The sequence below is a fragment of the Panthera leo genome, chromosome A2, assembly GCF_018350215.1.
Source record: "Panthera leo isolate Ple1 chromosome A2, P.leo_Ple1_pat1.1, whole genome shotgun sequence".
Classification (NCBI taxonomy): Eukaryota; Metazoa; Chordata; class Mammalia; order Carnivora; family Felidae; genus Panthera; species Panthera leo.
The window spans coordinates 81,376,885-81,393,777 of NC_056680.1; the positions used below are offsets into that span (position 1 = coordinate 81,376,885).

The following is a 16,893-nucleotide window of genomic DNA, read 5'->3' on the forward strand; positions in this document are numbered from 1 at the left end:
GGTAGAAAACAATGACAGCAGCAAAAAAATTCATACATTTGGAAATTTTAAAGCATGTAAATAACAAATATTTAGAAAGCATAGTGTATTAAACTGTAAGCTACTGACACAGTTGAGAAATTGTTTAAAGAATGCTAGTATAAATTACTTTATATCATTAAAGTTGAAAACCTAGGTGGACAATTTGTACAAATGCATAATGTACTAAATCTGACTCAAAAACTGAAAACCTGAGGAGACCTGTAACTACAAAGTAGTATTGATTCAATAGTTTAAAACTTTGCCACCAGCAAAAATCCTCTAGACCCATGTGGTTTTACAGTTGAATTTTGCCAATTATTCAAATAAACAGTAATTCTAATCTTACACAAAACACCTCAAGAGTAGAAAAAAGGGACTATTCCCCAACTCATTTTGTGTGACTAATAGAATCTTGATACCAATTGACTGGAGAGACAGTATAAAAATGGAAAACTGTGAGCTAATTTTCCTTATTAACTTCAATGCAAAATACTAGGAAGATGAAGCCAGCAACTTAATAACAATAAATATGCCATGACCAATATAGTTTATACCCGGAATGCAAAGATTTTCAACTCACAAATCTGGTTTGAGCTCCTGTAGTTGATTAAAAAGGGAAAAAACATATGATCATCTTAACAGATGCAGAAAACAAATTGGTGAATTTCAGTGGAGATTCATAATACAATGACTGGAAAGTACTATTCTTAATCTTAAAGTATATCTTTAAAAATTTAAAGCAGACGTTGTACATACGATATTTAGTACCTTAGGGGTATTTACTTTAAAATTGGGAGTAAGGCAGTTACCCTCTCTACCTTCTCGTCGTGGGTTTTGATTACATTATTGATGTGTTTGAAATATTTCATAATAAATGTGGAATGTTTTTAAAATAAAAATACTATATTTGTGATCAATTTGTATGAAATAAAATGTTATTTCCTTTAAAAAAGAAATTGTTTCAATCACATTGCTGCTTCATGTTGCCTTTTTCGTACACTTTTAGTTGCTTCACGTGCATGAGATCTTCCTTGATTGTCACTACAATTGGGAACTAGTAATCTGGTGCATCTCGTTAACACTTTTTCTCCTAAGATTTGTTACCCTTGGATCAGAGACAAGTAAAAAATATAGCAATACCTCAATATTACTTACTGAACAGGTGAGAATGCATGTTTATTATAAGTTAATGCCTATAATCTACATATTAAACTAAAAATCTTTTCATTTACTTGAGGTTTTTTAGGAACCTGTTTTTAGATTGCTTTTGTGTTACAAGGAAAAACTTGACATTTGATAGGACATGAGCCTTTCTTCAATGTTCCTGCCTTGATATGGCTTTCAAATCTGACCTGTTGTTTTTCTGTTTCACTTTGATTTGACAAGAAGCAAGTACTATTTATAGAAGTGATGAACTTTAAACCATTAGTGGGATATGTTTGCTTGGCAGTCTAGCAGAGCCATATTTGAAGAAGTAGGAATTTTTATTCAGTAGGAAGGATAAAGCATAAGAGTTTTGATGGTTGACTTTGTTGTGTATTAATTTGTTTAATATTTTCCTTACCATTCCATAGGAATTACTCAAAGAAACTTACTGCAAGTGAAAATGTTTTGAGTAGTTTTGCCAGGGAAAGTATGATTTTTAAAAATCAGTAATCCTGTCACATGAGCTCAATTAAAGGGAAAGGGGAGAACAGCAAACAAACCAATTGATCTACTTTAGTTATTACTTACTCTTTTGTTTTGGCTCTAGGAGTAAAGTATTTCACCTATTAAATAATGAAATCGAGTTTTCCTTTCTTGTGTCAGCTTTAATCTGAAAAGTTTAAAATTTTATTATAAAATGTTTACTGTAAGAAATTTGGAATATACAGTAAAGTATGAAGGAGAATATTAATGTCATCTATAATCTCAATACCCGGAGAAGCACCATGAATGTTTTAGTGACTGTCTTTCAGTTCCTTTTAAAAATGAATATTTGTTGTAATTTTAAGTATTTTTAACTATTCATTCCTCGTTTTCATTCCTTTTTTTATAAAAGATAAACCTCTACTTGAAAATGGAGAAGAAACCTAACAAAAAAGAGGAACTGACACTAGTGAATAATGTTTTAAAGCTGGCTACTAAACTGCTAAAGGTAAAAATAAAACTGAAAATGGATATAACGTGGAATATGCTGTTCTGACATTTTATCTTAGTCTTTTGTTTGCAGATCCTATCTTATGTTTGGTTTTTATGATTATCCAAATTGTTTCCAAATTATATTTGAACACATTCATGTCATGTACATTTTACTTACTGTAAAACTAACCAGTGTGATCCAAATCATATCATTTTGAAATTTTAATAACTTTTGAAAATCTAAGACTTTAATGTTTAAAGTATTTAGAGGTTGGTATCTTTGGAAATTTTGCCTCCTAGTACTTAAAATAGGTTTCAAAAAGGGAGATTTGGTGTTAATTTGGAAATTTTCTCATTTTGTATTTCTCAGAGCAGTCTTCTGCGTGGCCTGAGTTAGCTTAAAAATTAGTAATACAGAGTAATTATAATAAATATATATCACCAATAAACCTTTAAATTTTCGAATCATTTTTGGTAACAAAAAATATAATTTCAAAATATTTGATGTCATAATAATACTCTTTGGAGGTAATTTGATAAAATATTTCTAGCATTGCTTTGCAGTGTTAGTAATGTTTTTCTTTCTTAAAAGGAAAATGTTTTTTAAAATCTCAATTTCTGTAACAAATTGAATATAATGTTTTCAGAGAATGGTGTAAAATTAGTAGTTTCTCAGTATTACGTTTAATTCTTCAGTCAATTAAAAAGTCTTAATTAGGTACTGCCTCACAGTATATAATAGGCCTTGACAAGCAAGGTTCAGAAGAGAGGCGGGTGGGCTTGTCTGGTACATATGTGTTGAATATCTTCAGAGTGTAGGCACTATGCTAGACAGGATGAGACTTACAAGCAGCTTCAATCCCAGAGTAGAGGGAAATTTGAGAAACTAAAGTACAAAGCACAACAATGTGATCCTTTTTGATCACACACAGTCATATACAATCTTCTACTCAGAAACCTGGGAGTTAATATAGATTGGTTTTTCTCTGTCACTCTTCACTGCCAAGAAATTCTCAGGCCCATTGATTTAACCTCTCCAATATCCTCTAGTTCATCTCCGCTTCCCTATCAGTACTATCCTAGGTCAGGCCCTCATTGTCTCTCACTTGAGCTTTGATCCATTGAACAAAGCAGGCCTTCCTGCTTCTAGTCTCACTGTTCTCCAGCACGTTTTCCACAGTGCTTCCCTACTGCCTGTGACCTTTCTCATGTGCACATCTGATACACTCTTCCTGATTAAATTCAGTCTGTTAGTACGATTTGTGTAAAGAATGACCCTTACCTAAGTAGCCCGTTTTACAAATTTGAAGGATTTCTTTCCTTGCAGTTGGCCCCTAACAATGCTGGGCAACCTGTAGCCATTCAAAGATGCCATGTTTTCATGTGTCTTATGGAATATCTATTACCTCCTCCCACTAAGTTTTAGGAGCACCTTCCTCTAGGACCCACTGCGTTTTTAATACATAGCTCTTTTATGGGAGACACAATTAATTATTTGTATGTCTATTCAACTGTAAGGTCTGTCAGCACAGGGACTAAGTCCTGACTTCCTAGAGCTTAACACAGGGCCTGCCATATAACTTTGAATCTGAGAATAAATAAATCATAGAATTTTAAATCTTTGAATCAGTTAATTCTTATATTTGAAAAGTAATTGTCTTAAAGGGAGTTTTGTGTATGTTTTAATAATAGCAGAAAATTTGGCTACTTTTCTAATTCTTGTGCAAAAAGGTATTATTCTCTTACATTTTTTGTTCTTATACTAGAAAATGTTTCCATACCTCTTGGTAATTATTAGACCAGTACTTTACTAGTCATTCATTTGAGACGGAAATTGCAGTTACAAATTTAGATCACAGAGTTCTTTTAATGGAAGTCACTTCTAAGAAAAAGAAAAACCTGAAAGTATATATATATATAATATACATATATATATATATAGTTTAAGTTTAACCAAGTTTATCCTTTCTAAAACTATCCACAATTTGTAACTGTTTTATGAAAGTTTTTTTCAAAAATTCTCATTGTATATTGCCCTGAATTAGTTTAACTCTTGATTCTTAATGTATTTCTGGGCTCATGTTTTTTGTTTTATGTTTTTTCTTTTGCTAGGAATTGGACAGTCCCTTTAGATTATATGGGCTTACAATGAATCCACTGCTTTATAACATCACCCAGGTTGTCATCCTGTCCGCTGTTTCTGGCGTTATCAGTGACTTGCTTGGATTTAATTTAAAGGTAAGAGTTTCCAAGTTTTTGTGTTGTTTTTTCTTTTTAGAGAGAGAGAGAGAAAGAGAATCTTAAGCAGGCTCCACATGCAGCATGGAGCCTGAGGTGGGGCTGGATCTCACAACTGTGAGATCATGACCTGAGCCACAATCAAGAGTCAGACACTCAACTGACTGAGTCACCCAGGTGCCCCTTCCAGGTATATTTTTATTTCTTAGTGCCCTGTGACACCTTGTGACATTTATTTTACCCTGTCCGTCTTTTGAGATCTCGAATGCACAGTGGTGAAATCATTTTCATAATATTGTGCACAAAGAATGAATAATTTTCTTGGTTTATAATGCTCATGGAACTCCTAATTTGGAACAGTATTCATACAAATAGGATTCTTGTATAGAATAAGGTATTCATTTTTTACTCATAATCTGAATCTAATTTAGGTGATAAAAAAGGAAAAGAAGAGGCTTATTTCTTTTTTTGGCCAAAAGTTATTTATTACACAGCAATGCATATATCCCCCAGCATATGCACAACTCTTAGTGAGTAAGGTGTAGATTATTCATATTAAACAAGTGGTATATGTATATTGCTACTTCCCAGTAAAAGAAAGCAAGGGAAATCTGATTTTTACTTTTTTATTTAAGGTGAGTTACTCTTGAAAATGCAAGGATAAAAGAGTTTAAAATAGTAGAACCTATACTTGTTTATGAATGAAATTTAGATAATAGCATTATGTAATATAATTTATAAGTTACAGTATTAAAACTGACTCTAGGGGTGCCCAGATGGCTAAGTTGTTTGAGCGTCCAGCTTCTGCTCAGGTAATGATCTCGTGGTACATGAGTTGGAGCCCTGCATTGGGCTTGTTGCTGTTGCCGTGAAGCCTGCTTTAGATCCTCTGTCCCCCTCCCTCTCCCTGCCCTGCCCTCCGCTCAAGCGCACACTCTCTCTCTCTGTCTCCAAAATAAATAAAAAACATTTAAAAACATTAAAAAAAAAAACTGACTCTAATGGTTACTACTTCTATTATTTTTTCACTAGCTGTGGAAGATTAAATCATGACAATGCAGAGAAAAGAAGATGTAGCCTCTTTTCCAGAATAAGAGTACCAACTAAGCTGCCTGAAAGCAGTCACTGACTCTTTGCTTCAGGAGTCTCAGCTGGGAAATCGAAGTGTTTACATCAGACTGTCTTGTGCAATTCTTATATTTATTTTACTTGTTCACTGTTTTTTACATTTATTTTAGTCTTTATATTTTATTTTTAGCATTGATGTACTTAGTTGTCGAAAGGGTGATAAAACTGATATCCAGATACTTGAGATCCTGGTAATTGTTCATAAATAATTGACAAAATAACAAATCGTGAGAATAGAAGCCATTGCTAAGCCCCGTTTCTCCATCAATGCCGTGAACTTGCCTTACTTGAGGAAAACTTCTTTAACTTGGAATATTGCATTGGACTCAGCTAAACACATAAAGTGTGTTCTTTGGTGAATCAAGATCCAGTCAGGGTTTCTCTTGAATTATTTTGGAACAATGCCAGGATCTGAACTGATTAAGCTGCAGTTACACACCCTTCAGTATTAATATATATGGTATTACATAACAGGTCAACAAGTGCTCTTTGATGATAAAACTCTTAATAGAGCAATAATTGTAAATGGTTACCATACTGTAAGATATTTTGATAAAAATTAACTAGTAATAATTGTATTTATTTGAAACACTGGGCTGTTTGCACAGCTCCAACTGTGCATGCTCAAAATGTGCACTTTTTAAAATTGTTACTTTTAATGCGTATCTTTATATGGGGTATGTTATAGTGTACTAGGGCATGATATGGTATCCTTTTGAGTGAGGTATACACTCATCTCACAAGTGAAGTGCCTATTGATATTACTAAAGTACATTATTATGTTTACTCAAGTAAAATAATTTTCTCCCCATGGTACACTATAGTGTATACACACTCAAATGAACAACTTAAGAACAAGGTTAAGAACCAATAAAATATTCCTTTGATTGCTAGTTATAAAACTATATCCAAATTTTCAGAAAAGAGCTTCAGTTTGCAAATTCTATCCTCTAAACTTAACCTGGTGCATCCCCCTCACCTCCAATTTTATAAGGGCTATTTTAGATGCTTTTAACCTGGAAAGTTACCTACTCCCCCCACATACACATGCACACACAATTTGCCAAGTGTCCAAATGAGAACATATCATGTTGGCATGTTAGGTAGATAGGGCAAATATGGTGATATCTTACATTGGACCTTGATTTTAAGTTGTTACATTTGTACAATCAAGAATATATTAGGAATTACATAAAACATGAAATGTTTTTGCAATTTTTTTTTAACTGGGTATCTAGTTTCTAAAACAAAGAATTTATTTGAAACAGTATAGAATTTTCTTGGTGCAAGGTATATCATGTTGAATATCCTCACATTTTTTACCATGTTTTAGGGAATTTATTAAAATAATTAATTGTAAATGATTTATTTGATTGGTGCAGTTTTAATCCCCAAATCATAATCTTAAGATCAGGAATGTGTAGAGAACAGAGCCATGTCATAATATCACTTTGCTCTTACCATTCCTTTTGATCAGCCTCATTGTGTAGTATATTTTCTTTATGTAGAAAACAACAAAAGCAATTTGTTTTATTACCTATGTTCTCCTATGTTTAATAATGACCAAAGTGCATTCTGAGTTCTTTCAAGGAATGTATTACTGGAGCTTTAAGAACATACTTATTTTCTCATGTGGAAACTTAGGCTTTGTTTGATATGTTTCTTCTTCCTCTATTGTCTAATGTTGAGGTTGTTTTTAGGAATTATATTTTATAAACTTTTTCAGAATAAGGTACATACCTATACAGAACTTAACATTTTGCACAGAATATATCAAATATATTTTGAGAAAAAAAAGTACAGCATGAGTTCTGTTAGGAATAAAAGATGAAACTATTGTATCTCACAAAAAAAAAAAACTTATTTCAGAATGGAAATATTTTTGAGAAAGGTAGCTGAGTATACTGATTTAGGAAAATGCTTGTTTTGGATTGAAGTTCATTTTAACTTAGAGTTGGGAGTTGATTTATTGAGTACAGTATACCTCTCAACAACCTATAAATACTATGAATTATGTCTCTAATGTGGGCAGCAATAGAATACCAAAAGGAAAAAGTTGTCATTTTAAGCAATTTCAAAATATTAATGGAATTGTTTTCAAAGCAGAAAAAATAGACATTTGCTGCCTTTAAGAATACCATGAATGTAAGAAATTGAAAGAAATTGTAACATATCACATAATATAGAAAAGGCAGTTCAGAGATAGAATTGTGGCAGATGTTGTGTGTTAACTGTTGTTTCTTTGCCACATGTGTTGTAATTGAACGTTTGAACAGCAAGTTTAAAATAAAATATTCTATGCTGACAGTGTTAAACTGAAGGTTTTCTGTTGTTTTCTTTTCATTTTAAATTCATATATATTTCTATGGTAATGTTGTATTTACTATAGCATAAACTTTAGTTATCACTCTTAGATTTCAGACGAGTGGAAATAAATTTTTTAAAACTTCCCGACATTTAAGATTTTGTTATGATTCTCAACATGAAAGAATATCTTCCACCACCAAAATGCTATGATGTCATTAATTTTTTTTTTTTTTTTTTTGCTTATTTGTTTGTATTTAAATACAGAAAACTGGCCATGGCCTGGGATATTAAAGCTCATTGTCAGAAGGATAGTGGTATTTTTAATCAAACAGTTTGCCACATGAGTTCAGCATGAGAGATCATGGCCAAAAATAAGATGGGTAAGCATTCTAATATTTCTATTGATTGGTACAAGTGTTCATAGGACTTTAATTAATCAGGGACTTTTAATTCAATTGCACTTTGCAACTTACCTTAAGCTTGGAATTGGCTCTTTCAATGAGTCTCCCTTCAGAATGCAAAATAGAGCATATGGCTGGCATGTCTTTGAATTGCCGTATCATTTAGAACACTGATTCTCAACCCTTTTTCTGCCAAGTCTGTACAAAGGATACCTCAAATGCTTATCAATAGCACTGGCTCCTCACAGAGCCTACCTACTGGGGGTGAGACTGTGGATCTAGGAGGCAGTATATTTTTTAAAAAGTGTTCCCCAAGTGACTTGGAAAATTTGTCCCACCTGTCACTCCTCACCACCTTGAGAATTACTACCTTATGATCAGGAATTTTGTAGAATGTAAATTCCATGAGATTTTAACTGCATTCACCACTGTATTCCTAGCACATAAAATGGTACCTGATACATAGAAAAATCTCAGTCTATTGAATGAATGAATGAATGAGTCACATAGGCCCTTAGACACCACCTAGTCCAACGTCCTTATCAGATAAAAAACCTGTCGTCACAAAAGCGGTTAGGAAGCTTGCCCAAGGTTGGTATGCTTTGTTAATGATAAAACCCACATTTTCTTTTATTCCCTTTGAAAGTATATTCTATAGAGACAAAGAAGATGGAAGAGTAGGAGGACCCTAGGCTTGTCTCATCCCATGACTACAATTAGATAACTGTCAAATCATCCTAAATACCCCAGAAATTGACCTAAAGACTGGCAGAACAAATTCCATAACTGAAGGTCGAGAAGAGGCCACATTGAAGAAGGTAGGAAGTTCAGAGAAATGGATTTTGGATGTTGCAGAGGGGAGACAGCCATAGTCACACAGAAGGGCGAGAGGGAGAGGAATGCACAGGGGAACACACAAGAAGAATGTTTCCCCATAGCCATTGGCTTGGAAAGTGAGAGGGGCTGAATTTTGTGAGTTCTTGCAACCAGTGGGGCTTAAGGCCTGAAGTTTTAAAGATGAGCAGGCTTGGCTGGGATAGAGCCTGGAGAGCACTGTGCTGCTCCTAGAGAGAAGGCAAGCAAACAATACAGGGGTATATACAGTGTGGAAACTGACCTGAAGAACACCGGGAGCACATGGTGTGAAGACTATTTGGAGCATATCCCTGAGTGGCAGTGTTCACGGGGACACCTCTCCTGGAAGAAAAATTGGCCAGCACCATTTCTCCTCCCCTGCCCTTCAGCATAAACACAGAGTTACCTGTGGGACGCAACACATTGTGGACACTGGCTGCCTAACTTGCTTATCTAAGGCCCACCCCCTGTACTCTGGTGGAACTGCCATTCTCAGTCACATTTACCTCAGTCCCAGTACAGCGAGCCCCTCCTTAAGAAGACCAACACAAACCCCTGCCTGCACATCTCCTGACCAGAGAGTTTTGCAGGGCCTCATTTACAGTGGAGGTGGTGACAGGTCTCATTTCACAAGCAGACCAGATCACACCTAGTTGAAGCTCACCACATTCAGGCCAGGGACCAAATAGTGCCCACAGCAAACAAGGAGAGCCTCAGCAGACAACTGGCCTGAAGGATAGAGCATCCAGAACACAACAGGAGAGAGCACATGGCACATACTGGAGACACTCCTAAAGTGCCAGGCCCTGGGCACTACATGACTTCGTCATAAGGCCATTACTTTCAGGAGTAGGAGACACAACTGGCTTTTCTAACATAGAGAAGCAGGTGGAAACTAGACAAAATGAGAAGACAGAGGAATTTATCCCAAGTGAAAGAACAAGATAAGGCCACGGCCAGAGATCTAAATGAAACAGATATAAGTAACATGCCCAATGGGGAATTTAAAGCAATGATAATAAGTATACTCACTGGACTTGAGAAAAGGATGGAAGGCATCAATAAGACCCTTACCACAGAGATAAAAAAGTTAAAAAAGAATCAGAGATGAAGAGTGAAATAAATGAGATTAGAAACACACGTGATGCCACGAACAGTGGGTTGGAAGAAGCAGAGGAACGAATTAATGATCTAGAAGACAAAGTAATGGAAAGCAATGAAGCTGAGTAAGAGAAAGAATTATGCAACATGAGAATAGACTTAGGGAACTGACTCCATCGAATATAATAATATCTGTATTATAGGAGTCCCAGAAGAGGAAGAGAGAAAAGAGGGCAGAAAATTTATTTGAAGAAATAATAGCTGAAAACTTCCCTAATCTGGGGAAGGGAACAGACATCCATATCCAGGAGGCACAGAGAACTCCCATCAAAATGAACAAAAGCAGGCCCACATGAAGACATAGTGTAATTAAATTTTCAGAATATAGTGATAAAGAAAAATCTTAAAAGCAGTAAGACAAAAGAAGATAGTGATTTATAAAGGAAAACCCATAAAGATAGCAGATTTTTCTACAGAAACTTGTTAAGGCACAAGGGAGTGGCATGATATATTCAAACTGCTTAATGGGAAAAATCACAGCCAAGAATACTCTATTCAGCAAGGCTGTCATTAAAAATAGAAGGAGGGGCGCCTGGGTTGGGCTCAGTCGGTTAGTGTCCGACTTCAGCTGAGGTTGTGATCTCACGGTTCATGGTTTCCAGCCCAGCGTTGGGCTTTGTGCTGACAGCTCAGAGCATGGAACCTGCTTCAGATTCTGTGTCTCCCTCTCTCTCTACTTCTCCCCCACTCATGCTCTGTCTCTCAAAAATAAATAAACATTTTTTAAAAATCAAAATAAGAGAGTTTCCCAGACAAACAAAAACTAGTTTGTGACCACTAACCCAGCCCTGCAAGGAATATTAAAGGGGACTCTTGGAATGGAAAGAGGAGACCAAAAGTGACAACATAACACTAGGAAACACAAGAGCAGTAAAAATGAGTATTTCTGTAAAAAATCAGTCAGAAATTCTCACACACAAACACACACGCATAAAGGATGTAAAATGTAACATATATCTAAAACATGGGGAGGAAAGAAGAAAAGAATGGGTTCAAACCTAAACAGCCATCAACTTAATATACACTGCTATATAAAGAAAAGGTTATATACAAATCTAATAGTAATCATATATCAAAAACCACTAATAAACATGGAAAGAATAAAGAGAAAGAAATCCAAATATGTCACTAAAGAAAATTAGCAAAACGTGAAAGATAGAAAGACAAGAAAGGATCAAAGAAAATCTCCAGAGACCACCACAAAACAAGTAATAAGATGATAATAAATACATATGTATATCAATAATTACTTTGAATGTAAATGGACTAAACACTTCAATCAAAAAACAGGGTGTCAGGAAGCCATCAAGATCCTCAAGGAGAAAGCAGGCAAAAACCTCTTTGATCTTGGCCACAGCAACTTCTTAACATGTCTCCAGAGGCAAAGGAAACAAAAGCAAAAATGAACTATTGGGACCTCATCAAAATAAAAACTTCTTCACAGCAAAGGAAACAATCAGCAAAACTAAAAGGCAACCGACAAAATGAGAGAAGATATTTGCAAATGACATATCAGATAAAGGGTTAGTATCCAAAATCTATAAAGAACTTCTTAAACTCAACACCCAAAAAACAAATAATCCAGTGAAGAAATGGGCAAAAGACATGAACAGACACTTCTCCAAAGAAGACATCCAGATGGCCAACTGACACATGAAAGAATGCTCAACATCACTCATCATTTGGGAAATACAAATCAAAACCACAATGAGATACCACCTTACACCTGTCAGAATGGCTAACATTAACAACTCAGGCAACAACAGAGGTTGGTGAAGATGCGGAGAAAGAGGATCTCTTTTGCATTGCTGGTGGGAATGCAAGCTGGTGCAGCCACTCTGGAAAACAGTATGGAGGTTCCTCAAAAATTTAAAAATATAAGTACCCTACGACCCCAGCAATTGCACTACTAGGTATTTTTCCGAGGGATACAGGTATGCTGTTTCGAAGGGACACATGCACCCCCACGTTTATAGCAGCACTATCAACAATAGCCAAAATATGGAAAGAGCCCAAATGTCCATCGAAGGATGAATGGATGAAGAAGTGGTGTATATATACAATGGAGTATTACTCGGCAATCAAAAAGAATGAAATCTTGCCATTTGCAACTACGTGGATGGAACTGGGGGGTATTATGCTAAGTGAAATGAGTCAGTCAGAGAAAGACAAAAATCGTATGACTTTACTCATATGAGGACTTTAAGAGACAAAACAGATGAACATAAGGGAAGGGAAACAAAAATAATATAAAAACAGGGAGGGGGACAAACCAGAAGAGAATCAAATATGGAGAACAAATTGAGAGTTACTGGAGGGGTTGTGGAAGGGGGGGGTGGGCTATTTGAGCAAGGGGCACTAAGGAACCTACTCCTGAAATCGTTTCACTACATGCTAATTTGGATGTAAATTTTAAAAAATAAAAAATAAAAAAAAAACAGGGTGTCAGAATGGATTAAAAAAAAAAAAACCCTATGTATATGCTGCCTACAAGAGACTCATTTTAGACCTAAAGACACCTGCATATTAAAAGTAAGGGGATATGGGGACATCTGGCTGCCTCAGCTGGAAGAACATGTGACTCTTGATCTTGGGGTCATGAATTTGAGCCCCATGTTGGGTGTAAAGATTACTTAAATAAAATTTTAAAAAGAATAATAAAAGTGAGGGGATAGAGAAACATTTATCATGCAAATCGATGTCCAAAGAAAACCAGAGTAGCAATACTTATATCAGACAAACTAGACATTGAAACAGACTGTAACAAGAGACACAGAAGGGCACTATGTAATAATAAAGAGGGTAATCCACCAAGCAGATACGATGATTGTAAATATTTATACACCCAACATGGAAGCACCCAAATACATAAAACAATAACAAAGGAAGTAATTGATAATAATACAATAATAGCATGGGACTTGAACATGCCACTTACATCAACGGAAAGATCATCTAAACAAAATAAACAAGGAAACAATGACTTTGAATGACACACTGAACCAGATGGACTTAACAGATATACGCAGAACATTCCATCCTACAGCAGAATACACATTCTTTTCAAGTGCACATGGAACATTTTCTATAATATCACATATTAGGCCACAGAACAGGCCTCAACAAATTCAAGAAGATCAAAATCATACCATGTGCCTTTCTGACCACAACACTATGAAACTAGAAGTCAACTACAAGAAAACATCTGGAAAGACTGCATATACATTAAGTTAAATAACATGCTACTAAACAATGAATGGTCAACCAAGAAATCAAAGAAGTTATTTAAAAATACATGGAAACAAAATGAAAATACAACAGTCCAAAACCTTTGGGATTTGGCAAAAGTGGTTCTAAGAGAGAAGTATATAGCAATACAGGCATACCTCAAGAAGCAAGAAAAACCTCAAATAATCTAACCTTACACCTAAAGGAACTAGAAAAACAACAACAAAGCCTAAAGCCAATAGAAGAAAGGAAATAATAAAGATTAGAGAAGAAATAAATGATATAGAAACTTAAAAAAACAAACAAACAAACAATAGAACAGATCAGTGAAACTGGAGCTTTGGAAAAGTTATTTGAAAAAGTAACGTTGATAACTCTCTAGCCGGGCTTATCAAAAAGAAAAGAGAAAGGACCCAAATAAAATCACAAATGAGAGAAGAGAAATAAACAACCAACACCACAGATATACAAAGGATTATAAGGGAATATTATGAAAAACTATATGCCAACAAATTGGATAACCAGAAAAAACGGATAAATTCCTAGAAACATATAAATTACCAAAACTAAAACAGGAAGAAATAGAAAATTTGACCAGACCAATAACCAGCAATGAAATTGAATCCATAATCAAAAGCCTCCCAAAAAACAAAAGTCCAGGACCAGATGGCTTCACAGGCAAATTCTACCAAATATTTAAAGAAAAGTGAATCCCTATTCTCAAATTATTCCAATTATTTTGGAATATTCCTTATTCTCTCAATTGTTCCAAGTATTTTGGTTGAATACAACCAAATACAACATCCATTCATGATAAAAATCCTCAACAAAGTAGGTTTAGAGGGAACATACCTCAACATCCTAAGGGCCTTAAATGAAAAATGCACACTAACGTCATCCTCAATGGAGGAAAACTGAGCTTTTCCTGTATGGTCAGGAATGAGACAGGGGTGTCCACTCTCACCACTTCTATTCAACATGGTACTGGAAGTCCTAGCCACAGCAATCAGACAACAAAAAGAAAGAAAAGGCATCCAAATTGGCAAGAAAGAAGTAAACTTTAACAGTATTTACAGGTGACAGGATTCTACATATAGAAGACCTTAAAGGCTGGGGCGCCTGGGTGTCAGTTGGTTCAGTGTCCAACTTTAGCTCAGGTCATGGTCTTGTGGTCCATGAGTTCAAGTCCCACGTCGGGCCCTGTGCTAATAGCTCAGAGCCTGGAGCCTCCTTCAGACTCTGTGTCTCCCTCCCTCTTTGCCCCTCCCTCACTCACAACGTCTCTCTCTCAAAAATAAATATACATTAAAAAAATTTAAAAAAAGAAAACCTTAACAGCTTCACCAAAAATCCTGCTAGAACTGATACACCCAATTCAGTAAAGTTGCTGGATACAAAATCATTGTACAGAAATATCTGCATTTATATGCATCAATAATGAAGCAGCAAAAAGAGAAATTAAGGAATCAACCCCATTTACAATTGTACCAAAAATAATGAGATACCTAGGAATAAACCTAACCAAAGAAGTGAAAGACCTATACTCTGAAAACTATAAAACATTGATGAAAGAAATTGAAGATGACACAAAAAAATGGAAAGAACTTCCATGCTCATGGGTTGGAAGAACAAATATTGTTAAAATGTCTATATTATACAAAACAATCTACACATTAAATGCAACCCCTATCAAAATACCATAAGCATTTTTCACAGAGCTAGAACAAACAATCCTAAAATTTGTATGGAAACACAAAAATCCTGAATAGCCAAAGCAATATTAGAAAAGCAAAGCTGTAGACATCAGAATTCCGGACTTCTAAGTTAATATTACAAAGCTGTAGTTATCAAAACAGCATGGTACTGGCACAAAAACAAATACATAGATCAATGGAACAAATAGAAAGCCCAGAAATGAACCCACAATTATATGATCAATTAATCTTCAACAAAGCAGGAAAGAAGAGCCAATCGGAAAAAGACTGTCTCTGTTCAACAAATGGTGTTGGGGAAAGTGGACAGCAACATGCAAAAGAATGAAACTGGACCATTCTCTTTCACCATACACAAAAATAAACTCAAAATGGATTAAAGGCCTAAATGTGGAACCTGAAACCATAAAAAGTCCTTGAAGAAAGCACAGGCAGAAATTTCTCTGACATTATCTGTATTAACTTTTTTCTAGATAGGTCTTCTAAGGCAAGGGAAACAAAAGCAAAAATACACTGTCAAGACTATATCAAAATAACAAGCTTTTGCACAGCAATGGAAACAGTCAACTAAAAGGCAACCTACTATATATGGGAGAAGATATTTGCAAATGACATATCCAATAAAGGGTTAGTATCCAAAATACATAAAGAACTTACAAAACCTAACACCCAAAAAATGAATAATCCAATTAATAAACGGGTAGAATACATGAATAGACATTTTTCCAAAGACATACAGATGGCTAGCAGACACATGAAAAGATGCTCAGGGACATCTGGGTGGCTCAGTTGGTTAAGTGTCCAACTTTGGCTCAGGTAATGATCTCATGGTACATAAGTTCAAGGCCCACATCGGGCTCTGTGCTGACAGCATGCAGCCTGTCTGTGATTCTCTCTCTCCCTTTTTCTCTCTTACCCTCCCCAGCTCTCTCAAAAAATAAAAGAGATGCACAATCAACATCACTCATCATCAGGGAAATGCAGATCAATGCTACAATAAGATATCATCTCACATCTGTCAGAATGGCCAAAGTCAACAACACAAGAAACAGCAGGTTTGGGGGAGGATGTGGAGAAAGAGGAACCCTCTTGCCCTGTTGGTAGGAATGCAAACTTATGCAGCCAGGGTGGAAAATAGTACAGTTTCCTCAAAAAGATAAAATTACAACTACCCTAGGATCCTGCAATTGCAGTACTAGGTATTTACTCAAAAAATACAAAAATACATGCACCCTGATGTCTATAGCAGCATTATCTACAACAGCCCAAGTGCCCATCCACTGATGAATGAATAAAGAAAAAATATGTGTGTGTGTGTGTATATATATATATATATATATATATATATATATATACACACATATATACACATATATACATACATATATATGAATATTACTCAGCCATGAAAAATTAAAATCTTGCCATTTGCAATGACATGGATGGAACTAGAGAATATTACGCTAAGCAAAATAAGTCATTCAAAGAAAGAGAAATACCATATGATTTCACTCATATGGAATTTAAGAAACAAAACAAGCAAAGAGGAAAAAGAGAGAGAGAGGCAAACCAAGAAACAGACTTAACTATGGAGAACAAACTGATGGCTACCAGGAGGTAGGCGAGGGGATGGGTCAAATAGGTGATGGAGATTAAGGAGTGCGTTTGTCATGAGTACTGGGTGATGTATGGATTTGTTGAATCAGTATATCATATACCTG

The 16,893-nt window shown here is 35.3% G+C and overlaps 1 protein-coding gene across 2 annotated transcripts in view; it reads left to right on the forward strand.

The window, feature by feature from the left end:
- The window catches only part of PHTF2 (putative homeodomain transcription factor 2), a 126,457-nt gene extending 118,634 nt beyond the window's left edge, over positions 1-7,823 (forward strand). For both annotated transcript variants that reach the window (XM_042916397.1, XM_042916406.1), the window contains exons 15-18: positions 1,028-1,183; positions 2,063-2,158; positions 4,255-4,380; positions 5,413-7,823. In XM_042916397.1, the coding sequence (XP_042772331.1) occupies positions 1,028-1,183; positions 2,063-2,158; positions 4,255-4,380; positions 5,413-5,433 (399 nt within the window). In that variant the 3' untranslated portion in view covers positions 5,434-7,823. The remainder of the gene's footprint in view (positions 1-1,027; positions 1,184-2,062; positions 2,159-4,254; positions 4,381-5,412) is intronic.
- The last annotated feature ends 9,070 nt before the right edge of the window (positions 7,824-16,893 follow it).